The sequence below is a fragment of the Homalodisca vitripennis genome, unplaced genomic scaffold (genome assembly GCF_021130785.1).
Source record: "Homalodisca vitripennis isolate AUS2020 unplaced genomic scaffold, UT_GWSS_2.1 ScUCBcl_10022;HRSCAF=18718, whole genome shotgun sequence".
Classification (NCBI taxonomy): domain Eukaryota; kingdom Metazoa; phylum Arthropoda; class Insecta; order Hemiptera; family Cicadellidae; genus Homalodisca; species Homalodisca vitripennis.
Genome location: NW_025786132.1, coordinates 1 through 17857, shown reverse-complemented (window position 1 = coordinate 17857; position 17857 = coordinate 1). Strand labels below are relative to the sequence as shown.

Genomic DNA, 17857 nt, shown 5'->3' with positions numbered 1-17857 from the left:
AGAAAAAGATTTGTCATCAATCTAAAGGGTGAGGCAGAAAGGAATGGATGTTTTTAGAACAGATAATATTCTGATCTGGGTAGTGGGAGTGGGGCGACTGAAGTGGCCATGTGTTCGGTAGAACATACCATTTTGTTTAGTCATTGTTTAGGTCGTCATCATGGAGTCGTTGGAGTGTGCAACACCGTGTGTTTACTTACGACAGTTTTGTTCGTAATAATGAGAGTATTGTTGCAGTTCAGCGCGAGTTTCGTCGTCATTTCAATCTTGCGAGAAATAACAGTGTACCCACCCGTAACACCATTTTACGTTGGGTTCAATCATTTCGTTTCAGTAGGAACAGTGATAAAATAAACGACCGCCAGGGGGCTCATCGCACTGTACGCACTCCAGAAAATGTGGAAAGAGTTCGGCAAGCCATACTCCGTAGTCCTGGTCGATCTGTTAGGAGACATTCTTCTGAACTGAACATCAGTAATCGGTCAGTAAAGCGTAATTTTACATAACGATCTAGGATTTCATCCCTACAAAATTGCCATGGTTCAACAATTGAATCCTGGCGATTATGTAAAGCGGCTAAATTTTGCTCGAGAAATGAAGGCCATACTTGACCAAAATGAAAACATCATTTTGTTTACGACAGATGAAGCACATTTTCATTTGAATGGTACCGTTAATCAGCAGAACTTTCGTTTATTTGGTCCAGATGAAAATCCAAAATTAATGCATGAGACACCATTACACAGTCCCAAGGTGACAGTTTGGTGTGCTGTGAGCAGTACAGTTTGTTATTGGTCCCATACTTTTTTGAAGACGACAACGGGACCACTGTAACTGGTAACCTCGGAACGTTATAGACAGATGTTCACTGAATTCTTCCTACTTGAACTAAGAAGAAAACATATTCCTATCCGGCAAGTATGGTTTCAGCAGGAATGGGGCAACAGCTCACACAGCAAGAAATTCAATGGAAGCAATTCGGGCTGTTTTTCGTGGTCGCATCATTTCTCGGTTTGGTGACATTGATTGGCCTCCTCGTTCCCCAGACCTCTCCATGTGCGACTACTTCTTGTGGGGTTTCATCAAGTCACGTGTTTACCAGCATAAACCACGTACACTTCAAGAACTAAAGGAAGCAATTCGTGTGGAAGTCGAACAAATTGGCAGGGCAATGTTAGAAAGAGTAGAAGCCAACTTCCGAGAGCGCCTTGTAAAGTGCATCGCTGAAAAACGGCCGTTCACCTGTCAGATGTTGTTTTCAAACATTAATTTTCTAAAATGGTAAGATTATGTGAAATATTATTCTGTAAATAAATGTTTTTTTTATGCACAGGTAACGACATATTGCTTTTTTTGAAAACCGTTCATCCTTTCTGCCTCACCCTTTATAGTCCACTTCTCTCAACGAGAATTTAATCAATTGAATATAATTTTTGTATTTTGTATACATTGTTCTAAACATTGTGCTGACATCGTGCTACACAAGGTTAGGTGGACAACAGCAAATAACACATCTTCTATTTTTTTCATATTAAATTTCTTTGATATCGTCCATGATATTTCTCAATGTATTTTATATAGTAATAAACAAAACAAAAGTACTATTAGCTTATTATTTTTTCCTAAATGCTGTCGCTAGACTAGAGATGATTTTAGTTTAAGATATCATCAGCTGGAATGTTTTTTATGGGAGTTACTATTTACATGAGTTACTTCGTTATTATTTATAAAATAGTTTTGAATTTCCTTAAGAGTTTTATTTCAGAATTTTAGCTTTTTATTAAATTATAATACAAGGTCAGAAATAGGTAAAAATACCTACAAGGACTCTTTTATAGACCCTATAAAAATCACCTGTTAAAGTACTTGTTTGACTTTGCCAGATTTTTAGGGCTTTTTAGCAGCAAAAAAAAACAAAACAACACATTTTTCATTCCTGCATTTTTTTCGTACAAAGTACATGTGCAAGTTTTTTATCTTGTAATTTTTTATTGTTATTTGAGAGAGTTTATTAAAAAGTACTATGCTTTTAAAATGTGAAAAAAGTTAACATATAAGCTTTTAAAACTTTTCACAAACATAGAAAGTAATTGTAATTATAATTTTCTTATTTTTTAGCTTTTGCTGAAAAAAATATATAATATGTTACAATATGTTAATTTACTTTCAACATATGCTTGAAAAACTCCTAAAAATGTGTAGCACTACAAGTAAATATAGTTGGCACTTAAAGAGTTAAACCTTCATCATATCCTTACATTAATAGTGGTGACCAACCTGAAGTGATGGTGTAACAATTTACACAATGACAAGAGAAACAGGAATCGCAAGATAAGTGTGGTTGTAAAATAATGAGATTCAGAGAAATCTCATAAGTTTATTTGTCACAGAATTGTTTTCCTTCTCTTTTTTTATCCTCTCATATTTAATTAAAACCCTAAGGATCTGTACTTATTTATTTTTGAAAGGTTCAAATTAATAATAAACTATTCTAGGACTTCTCTAAAATATTCACAGTGCCATATTTGAATCCGTTTTGGTTTGTAGTTGTCCTTGGATTAACCAACAATAATTAAGTTACCTCTCTGTCATTAATACCTTTATCACTCCAGATAATCAACAGTTGACTGCATTAAGAGTTTATTATTAAAGAAGTTTAGTAATAAAAGTGTTACTCTTCCACAGAATTTTATTTCAAAAGCGTTTTTGCCAAATAGGGTCCCATCAGTCATTGCAGAAAATGCATTTAAGAATTGTTTGGACTACTAAAGGCTCAGAAATTGTATTTGAATTTTTTATTTATTATACTGTTAAGTTTGTGTCTTTATTGATCAATGTATTAACTCGATATATTCTTAACCAAAAAACTTCTTACATCTTGTTTCAATACATAATTTTAAAGGCAGGTTTTTTTAAGTAAACTATGAAGTAACATCAAACTCAGTGCTTTATACGCTCTTTAAGGTTAACAGTAGAGATATTATATTATGACAAAGCATTTTAAGGTTTAAAATTTTCAACCAGCATCTTTCTTTTTGTTCCAGAAAGATTTGTAAACAACTGACACAAGACTACTGAACTACAGACATCTTTTGTTAGTAAGCGTGGTTAGTTATTAGAAGAAGTGACAGTTAGTTGTCTAAAAAATGTATTACTAAAAAACGATTTTTTTAAATCTATTAAATTACACTGTAATAATAGATTTCATAGTAAAACTAATCCCAGACACAGATAGCCATTATTTTTATTCAAATAGGATTTATTATACCTAAAGTTAATTATTTCCCTAAATTGCGGGAAAATAAAGGTCAGTTTAATCCTACATACTGGTAAACTGCTAGGAACTAGTTTTAAAATATTTTCTCAAGGGCAAGCAATTGATTTTCCAGTTTTTTCTAGGTGTAATCTGTTTTAAATTTAAGTTTGCTATATTACTCTAGTCAGAGTGTTTTACAAGTCAATTTTATTTGTAATTTACTGACTAACAACTGTGTAAAAGTACAACAGTAAATATACAACATTACAACAAACATTGAATTGCTGATACTCCTTGTTCAATTCAAGAAAACATACAAATGGGGGATTTAAGGAATACATTTATTTGTTGAGTTAAATCATTAAAAAAAGGAATTCATATCTCAACCAGAACATGTTTCTTATTTACAAAACCCATTACACATACCTTCACAAACATTGTTTACATTATGAAGTAATTGCTACTTTCTGCCCTCTGTGAAGTAATTCAGGAACATAGTTTTCATACTTCAACAATATTTGCTGTGTTTTTTATATTTAATTTATCTGTAATCATTTTATGAAATATATTATTTCAAAACTGACTGTCAGATACTGGACAAAATATTTAGAATTTCATTAACTTTTTTGCTCATCTTATCTTGTACTAAAATACATAAAATGTATTAAAATTTTATATTTTTTACAAAATGTAATGAATAAAAAGTAATGTAAAGCTAATAATTAAATGATGCATTGAAAATATTTGTAAATGTTTGAATATAAATATGTATTTTTGTTTTAAAAATTAATATAAAATTTTTACTTTTTGTAATTTTGTTTCAAAGTGGAAATGGTTTATAATTGCTGTGCAAAATATCCTACATTTACACATTTGGTACAAAATCCAATTTCAAAAAATGCTACTTGTATTTTTTTTGTTAAGACTTCCCCTTTATAAATTATGTCCCATGTTTATTAAATAATGCAAACAAAGTACACAGCATGTTTATTTGAAAAGCCTGACTTACAAAATACATGTAAAGAAAATATTGTTTATTTTCTATGCTAGGCAGACTGACTTAGGAAATTTCCTAGAAATATATATCAGTAATAGGATTTTGAATCTTCTGAGTTGTAATGAAATTTCAAATTACACTTAACACTGCATTGTGGATTCAATTGCAATGTAAGTGTACACTAAATAATATAAATGAAAAATAAGTGATTATGATCAGTCCAAGTTTAGAAAACAACTGCAGCTAGTGACGTAACAACCCTGTAGCTAGTGATGTATCAGTTTCCATACTTGGTTCCCAGCTCACTGGTTCTTTGAAAAAAAAAAATTGGAACTAAGGATAAATAACTAGAATCCTAATGTAAATCTATTAATCTTTCATTTAGTTCCTCCATGACAACTAATGACCTTACAAATTAACTGTTTGGAGAACATGCGAAAATTATATTGCCAGGCAAAATTAATGTAGCAAAATTAATTGAGGCAATTTTCATTATTTTACTAATGTTATTGTACCTTTGGTTTTTAATGCTGATCGTCTTAGTTCCTGAGTCAACACACTGAAAGTTGTACATGATAATTTGATTAACTTTGTTCCAATAACATCTTCTTTCATTTAATACCTAGTTTATGTATGTTACAACATTTGTACTGTTGTACTAACAATAGATAAGTACTTTCAAAAGATTCAAGATACAAGATGTCTTTATTAGTCACTAAGCAACATTACAAGTTACAATAGACATCGGTCAAAGCTATTAGGCAGTAATAAGCAAAAAAAAAAAATAATTTTAGCATTAAAGACTTCTTTTAACACGTTCACCCCATCAGGTACACGCGATCTGTCACAATCTTTCGTAAAGCGTGTTCATGGGGTACACGTTGTTATGCAATGTATTGTGTTTTAATTATTTGCCTGCCTTGGTTTGTTAAATTTAAGCCCGCGCTGAAATAAATACCTCAGACTCTCGTGTACCCCATTGGGCGCACGATTGCTTAATGTTTTTTGTACCCCAAGGGGTACAAAAGAAAATTGGAAAAAACATAGTGAAATAATTTTGTTGTGCAAATGTGTGAAGCCTATACATACTTTTCTCGTTATACTTAGATATTTAATGTAAAAACCCGACTGAAAAATTCAACAGCAAATAAAAAAGTCCAGAAAAAATGTCATTAAATTTATTTATACATTAGTTTATTTATAATATTGACCTAATTTGACCGTCACTTGGGTAGAAACAGATATTGAAATATTTTAAAATACACACTTTTTCTAAAAGTATGAATTTTCATTTCCTAATTCCATAAGTGTTTAAAGGAATAAGATTTTGAACCAAGAACTGGGAACCAACTTATGAAGAAAAACAGAAACTGACTCATCACTTACACTAACTACATTAAACGTTATATAATATTTTGTAATATTCCATTCATATTTGGCGTTATTTCTATTTTTGGAGTACATGAGAATTTGGGAGAAAAATTTACTTATTTAAAAAAATCTTTGATTGCAAATCAAAACTATTAGCAAAAAACATATTTTATGCACCATATTAACTGTTTTGATGTTTATCATAATGATAATCAGATATAAAACAATACAAAGAATCTTCAAATCTTGTCAGAAATGCTGATAATTTTATACAATAAAATTCTAGTAACAGTAATTTCTCACTTCTTACACAATTAGAGATGAGTAAATTAATAAATGTTTTTTTACAAAGCCAAAGCATTAATTTGCTTTTTTTTATCAAAGTACTTGAGACTAGTGTTATATTTGATTAGTGCCTAGGCCAACAACATGTTGAACTGAAAATTTTGGATAATATTTTTAAGACCACATATGTTTGATACCTATATGTTCATAATAAAAATAGTCTTCCTTTACTTAGACTTAAGTTTGCTAATATGGATAAATAAAATAAAATTTAATAACAAATTTTTGTTTTTACTTCTAGATAGATTAACCAATAAAAAGAGAAAGATTGTTATAAAATACCCCACAAATTGAAATATTTATTAAATTCTTAATAAAGCTGATAGAAAAAAATAGTTTTTTTCTACAGCAACACCTTAAAGAATTTGATTTCATGTTTTCTTTGTAAAACATTTAAATAAAATATTTTGGAAATAAAATACAAAAACATTGGAAATAAGTTTTTAAATGATTATTTTATGAACTACTTATAGGAAATACATATAAATTTTACCCTTTGAATTTTTGAAGATTGTAAATTAATACAAAAACTAGTGGTAATAAACTGCCACCTAAGAGAGTTGAGTACTAATCACTTATTTTGCTACTATTTTATAAAAGTAAATATATTAATGATCGTTTAAGGCAAAATACATATAACCAAAATAAATATAACCCAGTATGCGTATTATAAGATAATTGCAATGTACAAAATGATGACGTACCTTCTTCTAATGCGTCGTCTCCATCTGACATAAGTTCGTCGTCCGAGCAGATGTTCAGCACGTTCACCAACATCTCCGTCACTGCAATAAGTCATTACGCAATCATATCAAATGCCCAACTAACTAAAAGAACACACTGTTACTAAACAGAGTACCTGTCTCAAAATCTGTTATTTCTAAATTTTTATGACATATGAGGCATGTCCTTTAAGTAAGTATAGTATTCATATATAAAAAAAAATAAAGTAACTTTTTGTTACAATATTTATTTTTACATGAAAGCTCACACTATTTCTACTTTCTTCATAATTGCCATCAATATTAAGGCTCTTATCATAACTAATGGAATCTTTTATATAACGTCTTCATAGAAGTATGAGTGAGGCCTAATGCTACAGTGACTGCAACGTTATCATTTTGATGCTATTATCATGTTTGCGGCACTGACCATGTAGGTCTATGATGAGTCTGCTATGAATAAAACAAGGGTTTTCAAATGGTATAAACGTTTAAAAATGTAAAAGAATTCTTCTTCTTCTGTTTCTAACGGAGATACTCATTGCTTGCCATGCCTTAAGTCACAAGGGCGTTTTTCACACCCTGGAAGTATACAATGAGTTCAGACAGACTTTGGTATCTACAGTTCCACAAACCGCCTAAAACACCAATCAGATCCTCCTGGGGAAAACAATACTAAACCTAATAACATCATCTTATCGTTTGAACATTTTTTCTCTTCCAGACCTGCCAAAAGACTCAGACACTGTGGTATTCCACTCACTCCTTTCAAGTGAACTATGTTCATCTGGCTTTGTCTCAAATATACAATATTAAACCCAAAAACATCATCTTATTATTTGAACACTGTTCTCTTCCAAACCTGCCAATAGAGTCAGACACAGAGGTATTCCACTCACTCCTTTGTAGTGAACTAAGCCCATCTGGCTTTGTCTCAACAATACAATAGAAAACTCAATAAAATAATCTTCTTGTTCGAACGAACACTGTTCTCTTTCAAACCTGTCAATAGACTCAGACACAGAGGTATTCCACTCACTCCTTTCAAGTGAACTATGCCCATCTGGCTTTGTCTCAACAATACAACATTATACTCAATAACATCATCTTCTTGTTTGAACACAGTTCTCTTCCAGACCTGCCAATAGACTCAGACATTGAGGTGTCAACTTACTCCTTTAAAGTGAACTATGCTCATCTGGCTTTGTCTCAACAATACAATATTATCAATCAATCAATCAATCAATAATACTTTAATCATAATCATAAAGAACAGAATAAGCGTCAAGTTACAGTAAGAAAGACAGGTAGAAATAGAAATCAGAATAAGATGGTTTACAAAGTGTTTCTTCCGGTATTTTGTAGTCAATGCTGAGGAGTCCCTCCAGCATGTGTCATGAACTCGTCCATTGTGTAAATTGATTTATTGATTAGCCACTCTCGAAGTTGTCTTCTCATTGTAGCTGAATCTTGAGTCTTCAACTCGTCAGGTAGAACATTAAATACTTTTGCCCCTGCATATGAAGGCTTTTTTTCAAACAAGGCAGTCCGGTGGGGTTGAAGGATGAAATCGTCGGCATGGCGAGTTTGTCGCCCATGTATGTCTTTGTTTTTTGGTAACTTGAGTCTGCAGGCAAGTAAAACAACTTCTAAAATATACAGGGATGTCACAGTTAAAATATTAAAGTTCTTAAAGACTTCACGACAGCTGTCAAGGGGTTGAAGGCTAGCCATTGTTCTAAGGGCTCTTTTTTGAAGGACCAAAATCCTATTTAAATTACTGCATGAACTGTTTCCCCATAAGACTATGCCATATCTGATCTTTGATTCAAAGAGTGCAAAATAAGTGATCCTTGTTGCCTCAAATGTACTTGTAGCTTTCACTCTTTTTATGGCAAAAATAGCCGAGCTAAGTTGGTGGCACATCTCGTCAATGTGGTGGCTCCAAGACAGTTTTTCATCTAGAGTGACACCAAGGTGTTTAGTTGATAAGACACGTTCCAACCCTGGAGTTTCGCAAACTGCATCGTCATGTCTTCCTAAAATTAACTGTTTTGTTTTGCACTCGTTGAAAACTAGATCATTGTTCAGACAGTACTGTTGAGCCATATTAACAGATATGAAGGTGCTTATTTCAAGTTGCTCTATTAATTTGTTGCTAGATACAAGAACTGTGTCATCAGCATATATGACAGGATAACTAAAGTGGTTTATATGGGATGGAAGATCTGATATAAATAAAAGAAACAGTACTGGGCCCATTACAGATCCTTGGGGCACTCCTCTGGTTATGGGTAGAGGGGGAGATATTCCAGTTTCTGTTTTTCCATTTAGAGTATGCTTGATGGATACTATTTGTTTTCGTCCTGTTAAGTAGCTGCCAAACCAATTCAAAACAGAGTGCTTTATGCCCAATGAGCTCAACTTGCTTAAAAGTAGGCCATGATCTAAACAATCAAAAGCTTTACTGAGATCAAGAAAGGTGCTGGTGACTGTGTTGCCTGCGTTAATACTGTCAATTATGTGTTCGATTAGGTCTGTCAATGCTGTAATGGTTGATTTCCCCGCTAGAAAGCCGTGTTGTCTGTCAGGAATTAAGTGGTTTGTGTTAAGATGATCCATTAATCTGCTCAAAATTATTTTCTCCCAAAACCTTTGAAACTGTTGGAACTAAAGAAATTGGCCTGTAGTTTTGAATCTCATATTTGCTTCCTTGTTTGTGTAGAGGAAACACCTTTGAGAGTTTTAATTTAGAAGGAAATACCCCTTGGCTCATTGATTTATTGATAACATCGGAAAGAGGATGGCAGAGTTCCAGTCTGCAAGATTTTAGGAGATTAGCTGAAACTTCATTTATTCCAGAAGACGTAGAAGATTTCAATTTGTTAATTGTGTTAAGTAACTCTTCGTCAACATTTGCAGGTTGAAAGGATGAAACAGTGTTAGCTGTAAGGTCAGGTAGGCTATTAAGTGTTGTCCTTTGTTGGTAACTGTTATTTTTCTTTAAAGTTTTCTCTGCTATTGTAGCGAAATATTCATTGAAAATATTTGCCACCTCACCAATGTCGGAGACTGTTTCCAAGCCAGTGTTAATCTGCCATTCCTCCTCCTGAAGGTGATTCTTTCAAAGGTCTTACTTTATTTATTGTTTCCCAGGTTGCTTTGCTTTTATTAGAGGCTTGGTTAATATGTGCTTCATTTGTTTGTTTTTTTACTTCTTTCAACTTAAGGTCATATGTCTTCTTCTTTGCTGAGGCCCTTTCTTTGTCTTCTTGGCTGTTGGTTGACAAATAACGATCCTGAGCTTTCAGGAATTGTTTCCTTAGCAGGTCAATATCAGGATTCAGTAGTTCAAGACTATTCTGTCGACTAGGCTTGACTCTTGTTTTGGTCACAGGACAGGCAATGTCCATAGCCGACGTTAAAATGGAAAGGAAGTTGCAATAGGCTTCTTCTGCACTGCTAGACTCATATACCTTTTTCCCAGCTCTGGATAGATAGAAATCCCTTGAGGCATGTAAGGTTATTATTATTAAAAAACCTTTTTGTCAATGATGTTACTTTCAGCTGTTTTCGAAGGTATGTCCACAGACGTAAATTGCCCTGTATGGTCTGAAAGTCCTGTGTGCACAACATCAACAGAAATAGAGTTAAAATTGAAGTTTGTACAAACCATGTCAATAGAAGTTGAAGAGGTGTGAGTAATTCTGGTAGGTGGGAGATCCTAGTCGAATCATGTCAAAAGGAGCAAGAGTTTCATCAAATAGTATTTTTTTCTCTTTTTGTCTTATCTAACATGTCAAAGTTAAAATACCCAACCAGGCAAATCCCGCTGTTCTCCAGTGGAATTCTTTCCAGAAGATCGGAAAGGATTAAAAGTGCCTGGCTGAGAGATGCTTTAGGTGGACGGTAAGCACCAAGAATATACAAATGCCGTTTCCTGGTTATCTGGAGTTTCACAGCAGCGACTTCACATGTTAGTTCAATACTTAGGTTCTCTAAGTTGAGACTTTTGACTTCTTAACCAATCATGTTATTTCTGTAGATAGCAATTCCTCTTTTTATATGGTGTTCTCTATTGAAAGAAGTTATTAGAGAATAATTTGGAATTTTTCCAATTTTAATTGTTTCACAGTTTAGTCCGTGTTCACTCATTACTAAAAATGCCCGGGTTAGAAGTATGTAAAAAATGAGCAAGCCGATCAATTTTATTGCCAAGTCTGTCAATATTTTGGTGAAAAATTGACAGTTTTCTTGATTTTTGAGCCTTTGTATTAGTTACAACTTGGGGTGGTGGGATGTCTAGTTTGTACCATAGTTATAATTTATTTATGCTGAATCGCGGTAGGAAGTAGGCTCTTGTTAACTAGACGCGGTGCGTGGACATTGTTTGTTCAGTTAGACCGGTCAATCAGCTGATCGAGCTACGGTGATACGTTCCAACCCGGCTCGCTGTAGAGAGAGAAGGGGTCAGTCGAGTCTTGGAGTTTCCACGAGAAGGTGTACCGGTCGAAGCTGAAGTTTTTTTCTCTAACCCTATAGTTGGGATTTAGAGTAATTATTTATCGCGTGTAAATTCAATTTCAAGTATTTTAATTTTCTTTAGTGCGTTTTATTTTCCGTTCTGCCTCCGTAATCTTCAAAGTAGTAAGTCCTGTACCAGCGTATAGTTAATATCTTTTATTTTTATAATACTGTAATTAAAATTTCTAAAGTTTCCCATCTTTCAGAGTCTGAAAATTTAATTCAATTTTTTGAAGTATTGTGAATTAAATTTTGGTCATAAAGTAAATATCAAGTTTTGTGTTATATTAATTTTGAGTATTTTGAGAAGAGAACTTTTTATTTTGTTTTGTTAATTTAAACCATTTTTGGAGAAGTATGCATTTTTAGTTTAATTTTAATTTTAATACCTTTTGATCAGACTCTTAATTAGATTTGTTCGATTGAGTGACATTTTGAAGAAAATTGAATCAAAAGTTTGTAAACTTTGTTAACTTTTTGGTGAACTTAAATTTCGGAATAAATCAAGTATTTCCGAAAAGTTGTTTTAATTTATAAAGTATTAGCTCCACATAAATTCAATATATGTACTATAAAAACGGTACATAATTTGCGCAAATCTGCTATTTCTTTTTTGAGCATAAACTTGTACAACAGGTTACTTACAGGAAAGAACTTGTAAACTGGTATAAACTTGTATAATTCATGAAAGTGTGTGTAACTTGTATAAGACTTGTGTAAGACTTGTATAAACTTGAAAAGTGTGTATAAACCTGCATAATTTTGTGTAGTGAGTAAGACTTAGGACTTAGAATAATATTGTGAGTTTAGAATATTTTATTTATTTTTAAGAAAATTATTTTAAAATAAAATGGAGCTAGCGCATGTGGATCTGTTGCTCAAAAAGGAATTAATATTTGAAATAAATTTTAGGGACGGAAATGCTTCTGAAAATACGACATTGTTAGAATCTTAGAAAAATGTGAAGGTCCACTTTGAAATTTAATATTAGGGACAGGGCTTGTAATCTGAAAGGGGTTTATAAAATAATTATGGTTATGAAAGGTTCAAGAACAATGAGGGCAGGAGATAGGAATATTGTCGAGAGCTTCCTGTGTAAATTTTGAAAAAGGTCCGGATGTAATCAAGCTGGAATAACTCGGCCCCTTGTAAAAGTATTTGTTTGTAAGAGTCCGTATCGTAAAGTTTTATTACAAGTGAACCTGATAAGTGAAAGCGAAGTGAACCTGATAAGTGAAAAGTAAGTGAGCCCGATAAGTGATAGCATTTATGACTTGATAGTAAAGATAGGTTGTTTTTCTTAAAGGTGCATATTTCTAAATTTAAATTTAAATTTGAAATGTGAAATTTGAAAACTCAATAAACATTAGCCCCCGCGCAAAGGTCAGTATGTTTTATTTTCAGGACAATTATATTGTTGAAAAGGAATTGAAGATGGGTCTAAAAACAATAAAATGGCAATATAATTTATTTTTAAATTAACTTCAAGAATTGATTATATATTTTATGTATTAATTTGGCCCAAAACACAAAACAAGTTAAGTATGAGAGTCCAGTAGTTTATTATAATAGTAAAAATAAATAATGGAATATAAAAGGGGGTGATGTGACGACGTTTTTTATTTCAGCAATTGTATGGCTAAGATGAGAAGTCATAATATAAAATGCCAGTGTAAGTGTGTGATAGGAGTGTTGTTGTAAACCATGTAATTTTCAGGGACAATGAATGGCATTAATTGTGTATGAAATTAATACACAGAGGTATTGTGATATATCATGAGATATATTTCTTCCCTGTTCCTTCAAATGTAGAAGGACAGGGTAATTTTGGTAATGTTGTGGTGTTGTTGTCCCCTGTTCCTTCCAATAGGGAAGGACAGGGTAATATTTTTGGTATACAATGAGTTGTATTGATAGTGATATTTCTTCCCTGTTCCTTCAAATGTCGAAGGACAGGGTAATATTGTTTTTTTTTTTTTTATCACTATATGAGGTTTATTGTGTGTAAACAATTGATTATTGTGCCATTTTGATCCCTGTAAATGGAGTGTATTGTAATTAACAACATATGGTGATGGTTTACATTCGTGACACTGGCGCAGGCGTACGATTAAGAACACCGTGAAAGACTGACAGCCATACAATTATACGGAGGGAATATTATTGTAAAAAGGAATGTCCTCCAAGAGCTCAATGCCTCGCGGGCTGAAATTGTTGTTAGATTGGAGGAGCAGGTAGCAGTGCTATTAGTGAACAGAGCCAGCCAACCACAAGATCTACGAGGCCGCCGCACTGCACCGACCGCCAGGTCATTGGGGGAGCTGTGCATCGACTCCACATCAACCACATCCCTCGGCAATGGCGATAGCGATGGCTACCTCCGGACTGATACTGGACGTCGGGCTATCCTACCACACCACCCCTCGGACTACGCATCACGGCCTCCACGTAGTGATAAGTACCAAGATTGTTATTTAAAAGTGTGCATGTGGAGGGATATTATTGTACTTAATCCGGGATGAGTGTTTTAAAGGTTTAGGTTCCTACCGTGATTTCAGCTTCGGGCTAGGGAAAGATATGTACCATAGTTCTAATTTATTTATGCTGAATCGCGGTAGGAAGTAGGCTCTTGTTAACTAGACGCGGTGCGTGGACATTGTTTGTTCAGTTAGACCGGTCAATCAGCTGATCGAGCTACGGTGATACGTTCCAACCCGGCTCGCTGTAGAGAGAGAAGGGGTCAGTCGAGTCTTAGAGTTTCCACGAGAAGGGTTTGTTACCGGTCGAAGCTGAAGTTTTTTCTCTAACCCTATAGTTGGGATTTAGAGTAATTATTTATCGCGTGTAAATTCAATTTCAAGTATTTAATTTTCTTTAGTGCGTTTTATTTTCCGTTCTGCCTCCGTAATCTTCAAAGTAGTAAGTCCTGTACCAGCGTATAGTTTAATATCTTTTATTTTTATAATACTGTAATTAAAATTTCTAAAGTTTCCCATCTTTCAGAGTCTGAAAATTTAATTCAATTTTTTGAAGTATTGTGAATTAAATTTTCGTCATAAAGTAAATATCAAGTTTTGTGTTATATTAATTTTGAGTATTTTGAGAAGAGAACTTTTTATTTTGTTTTGTTAATTTAAACCATTTTTGGAGAAGTATGCATTTTTAGTTTAATTTTAATTTTAATACCTTTTGATCAGACTCTTAATTAGATTTGTTTCGATTGAGTGACATTTTGAAGAAAATTGAATCAAAAGTTTGTAAACTTTGTTAACTTTTTGGTGAACTTAAATTTCGGAATAAATCAAGTATTTCCGAAAAGTTGTTTTAATTTATAAAGTATTAGCTCCACATAAATTCAATATATGTACTATAAAAACGGTAACAAGTTCATTTCCTTCATTTTGGCCTTTGTTAGCTCTCCAAATTCTAAAAAATTATCTTTTGAACTCTCTGTAACAGAACATTTATTATCACGGCTAAAACTGTAAGTAGATTTGGAGCTGTTTTTGAGGGCTTCTTCAATGTTTCTATTAAAAAATTCTTCGAAGGATTCCTTGTCAACCAATTTTTTAGCAGTGATAGGGGGTCCTTTATAAACTTTTAAAGGGCTGGCTATTGGCTCTTTAAGTGGAATAACGACTTCATCCAAAGTAACTGCAGGACTGCTTTTTCAACAATACAATATTAAATCCAATAACATTATCTTCATGTTTCAACACTGTTCTCTTCCAAACCTGACCATAAACTCACTCTGTGGTATTCCACTCACTCCTTGCACTTGGCTCTGTCATGCTGACACCAATTTACGTCTGACAGTGGGTTATAAGTATGATAAAGTTAAAACACAAAACTTATGAAAAACGTACCATTTTTTATTTTTAAACCCTTTAGACACCTTACCATTTTAACCACCATCAATAAAATGGATGTTCCTAAGAAATTAGGGAAACATACATCAATTTCATATACAACTAGGTTGTGTGCTTATATAATGTAAATTGGCTCTTTACTTTCTTTAACATATTAACATATCGAGAACTATTCAACATGGTACTATCTTTATATTTAATTTTAAGCTAAACATTATTTTTAATTCTTTTGAATAATTACATTACTAGACAACTATTAGAATTGGATCAAAACTTTCTGTATCATTTAATTTTATCCTAATGCTGTAGTGTTTGATATATGCTAACACAAAACTAACAAGCCAAACTTCGTTAGATTGTTGGTAAAAAAAGTATTAATTGCACATTACCTTTCTCTCCAACAAACGGCAGTGACCAGGTGAAGACATCCATGAAGTTGGGCAGCCAATACGGGTGAGGAGAGCAGTTGAACTGTCGGATGTTCATCACGTTGTTCTCGTACTTCAGCACTGCAGCCTGAAGCAATTATTCTATTCTATATTTACCATACGAAACATCCCGAGTATTAAAACAATGAGATACAACTCGTAAAACCTAAACACCAGCTAGAAGTTTGTTAACTATTGTGTGGGTAAATGAATAAAATACAGTCCAATCTTGATAATCTGACATTTGCCATTCCGACACGTTTCGGTTAGTCCAACACGCTCGAAAAAAGGCTATCGGCAGTCTGTACTGGCCGCTCAGGCCACTGTAGTACTATACAAGTGTACAGAATCTTTAAGTGAGAAGAAGCAAAAAACTGTTTTTGAGTTTTTTTTAGTGTAAAGATGGTATTTTAAGAGTTTTCACTTATGTATTATGTATGCACAGTTTGTTCATTCTACTATAACTAGGTACGTACAATAAAAAAAGTTTGTTTCTTACAGTAAAGTGTTTGTTTATTTTCACGTTTCTTATTGATTATAGGTTATTTATGCATTGTGTAAATGGCACCCTTGGTAATCCGGACTCCTTGAAAATCCGACAGAGTGCTGGTCCCATATCTGTCGGATTATCAAGATTGGACTATAGTTGTAAAGTTTTCCATTGTCTATATTTTTTTTAAACTTTTCTACGTTGAACTTCCTTGCATTATGATGGATGGATATAACTCAGAATGTATTTGGTTCTAAGGTATGGTCTCATACTATGTGGGGTAATTGCAGTAGGATAAATGAAAATTTACCTGCTCAAAAAAATGTATAAGAATTATTTCAGGTCAAATCCTTTAGACAACTGTAGGCACCTTTTCTTCATGGCTAAGGAAATACCTACGGTAATAAATGTGTACATTTTCGATTTGGTAGTGTACATTATGAAAAAACCAGATAAATTAAACTTCAGATCCAATATTCATAACTACAATACCAGGAATCGAAATAATTTGGAAATTGAATTTAACCGTCTTAGTAAACCCATGAACAGTCACATAGTAATTTCATTAAAAGTTTTCAATAAATAAATACCAATGGTTTATAAATATCCTGACTCAATTTTCAGAAAGAAGCTTTATAGCTAGTTACTTGTTAATTCTTTTTACAGCCTTCAGGAGATTTTTGGAGTTAGTCAAATAAAATTGCTTTTTGAGAATTATTTACTCTTTGATGTTGCTTATCTAAACTCTTTACAGTTGATTTTTTCTTGTTATTTTAAATTAGTCTATAACCTCTTGTTATTATTTATTTGTTATTATTGTTTAATTTATTTATAAATATATTATTAATTGTAGAATTTTAGTTTTGTTGATTAATTCAATTGTTTTAAATCTTTTAATTGCCATTTAATTAAAGTAACTTATTTTTAACTAAATTGTTGGCATTATTTTAACTCTTTTTTACACCTTAACATACAAAAAGTTATCAATTTATAAAAAAATTTGAATTTTAAATGTAATAGTTTATCTGTAATTTATAGTACCTATATCTATATTTATAAGTATATCTAGACTTGGTGATGTGCTGCATTACTGACGTTATTACTTTAAAAACAATAAATTTATTGATTGATTGATATTTAGAGAACAGAAATAAACCGTACAAACCTTGTTGTTATAGACATCTAGATAGTTTGGAGCTGAGAAGATTGTGATGAGGGAAGGAAAGCCTGTCGTCTGACTTTTTCCTATACATTCGGTACCTGCAAAAAAGATTTACTTTCTTACACAACATGTACGTTTTTAACAAAAATTCAATAGGCAAATTATTGCAACCTCACAAAATTTCCAATAAGTATTGTTAATATTTTTCGGTTGCTTCATTATGTTAATGAACCTAGCTATATTATTACACAGTAAATACTTTATTTTAAAATTATAAGGAAGAAAACTTACTTAAAGCTCTCAGAGAAAGAAACAAATGTTAACTAATAAACACGGCAAAGTAAAAGGTTAGGATTACCAAGCATTTGAAAGTCTTTATTCTGGTTGGTTATTCCCTTGTTCAAAGAGCGTTGAAATTGGAATTTTTCCTCTCCTGTTCACTTGACTGAGTAATCCTAACTTGTTTAATTTTGTCAGAGAAAGAATACACATCTGTATTCATTTAAATGTTATACATAAAATATTCTTTGACCACCACTAAGAAATAGGTACCTATGATATGCTGAAAAGTATTGCAACTATCAATGTAACATATTTTTTGTGTTCAACTTACAAAACCAATATACATAAATTAATATCTAAAGAGTAACATTATGCTCCTATAAGCAATTTAATATTTACCTATCCAAGATA

The 17857-nt window shown here is 32.5% G+C and overlaps 1 protein-coding gene across 1 annotated transcript; it reads right to left on the bottom strand.

Moving 5' to 3' along the window:
- Positions 1–6545: 6545 nt before the first annotated feature.
- On the bottom strand, positions 6546–17262 carry LOC124374769 (serine/threonine-protein phosphatase 2B catalytic subunit beta isoform-like; the record flags this gene model as incomplete). Its single annotated transcript, XM_046832923.1, has 3 exons — positions 6546–6754; positions 15474–15600; positions 17168–17262. Coding segments are annotated over 3 exons (416 nt in total), but the record flags the coding sequence as incomplete, so codon positions are not given.
- Positions 17263–17857: the final 595 nt, after the last annotated feature.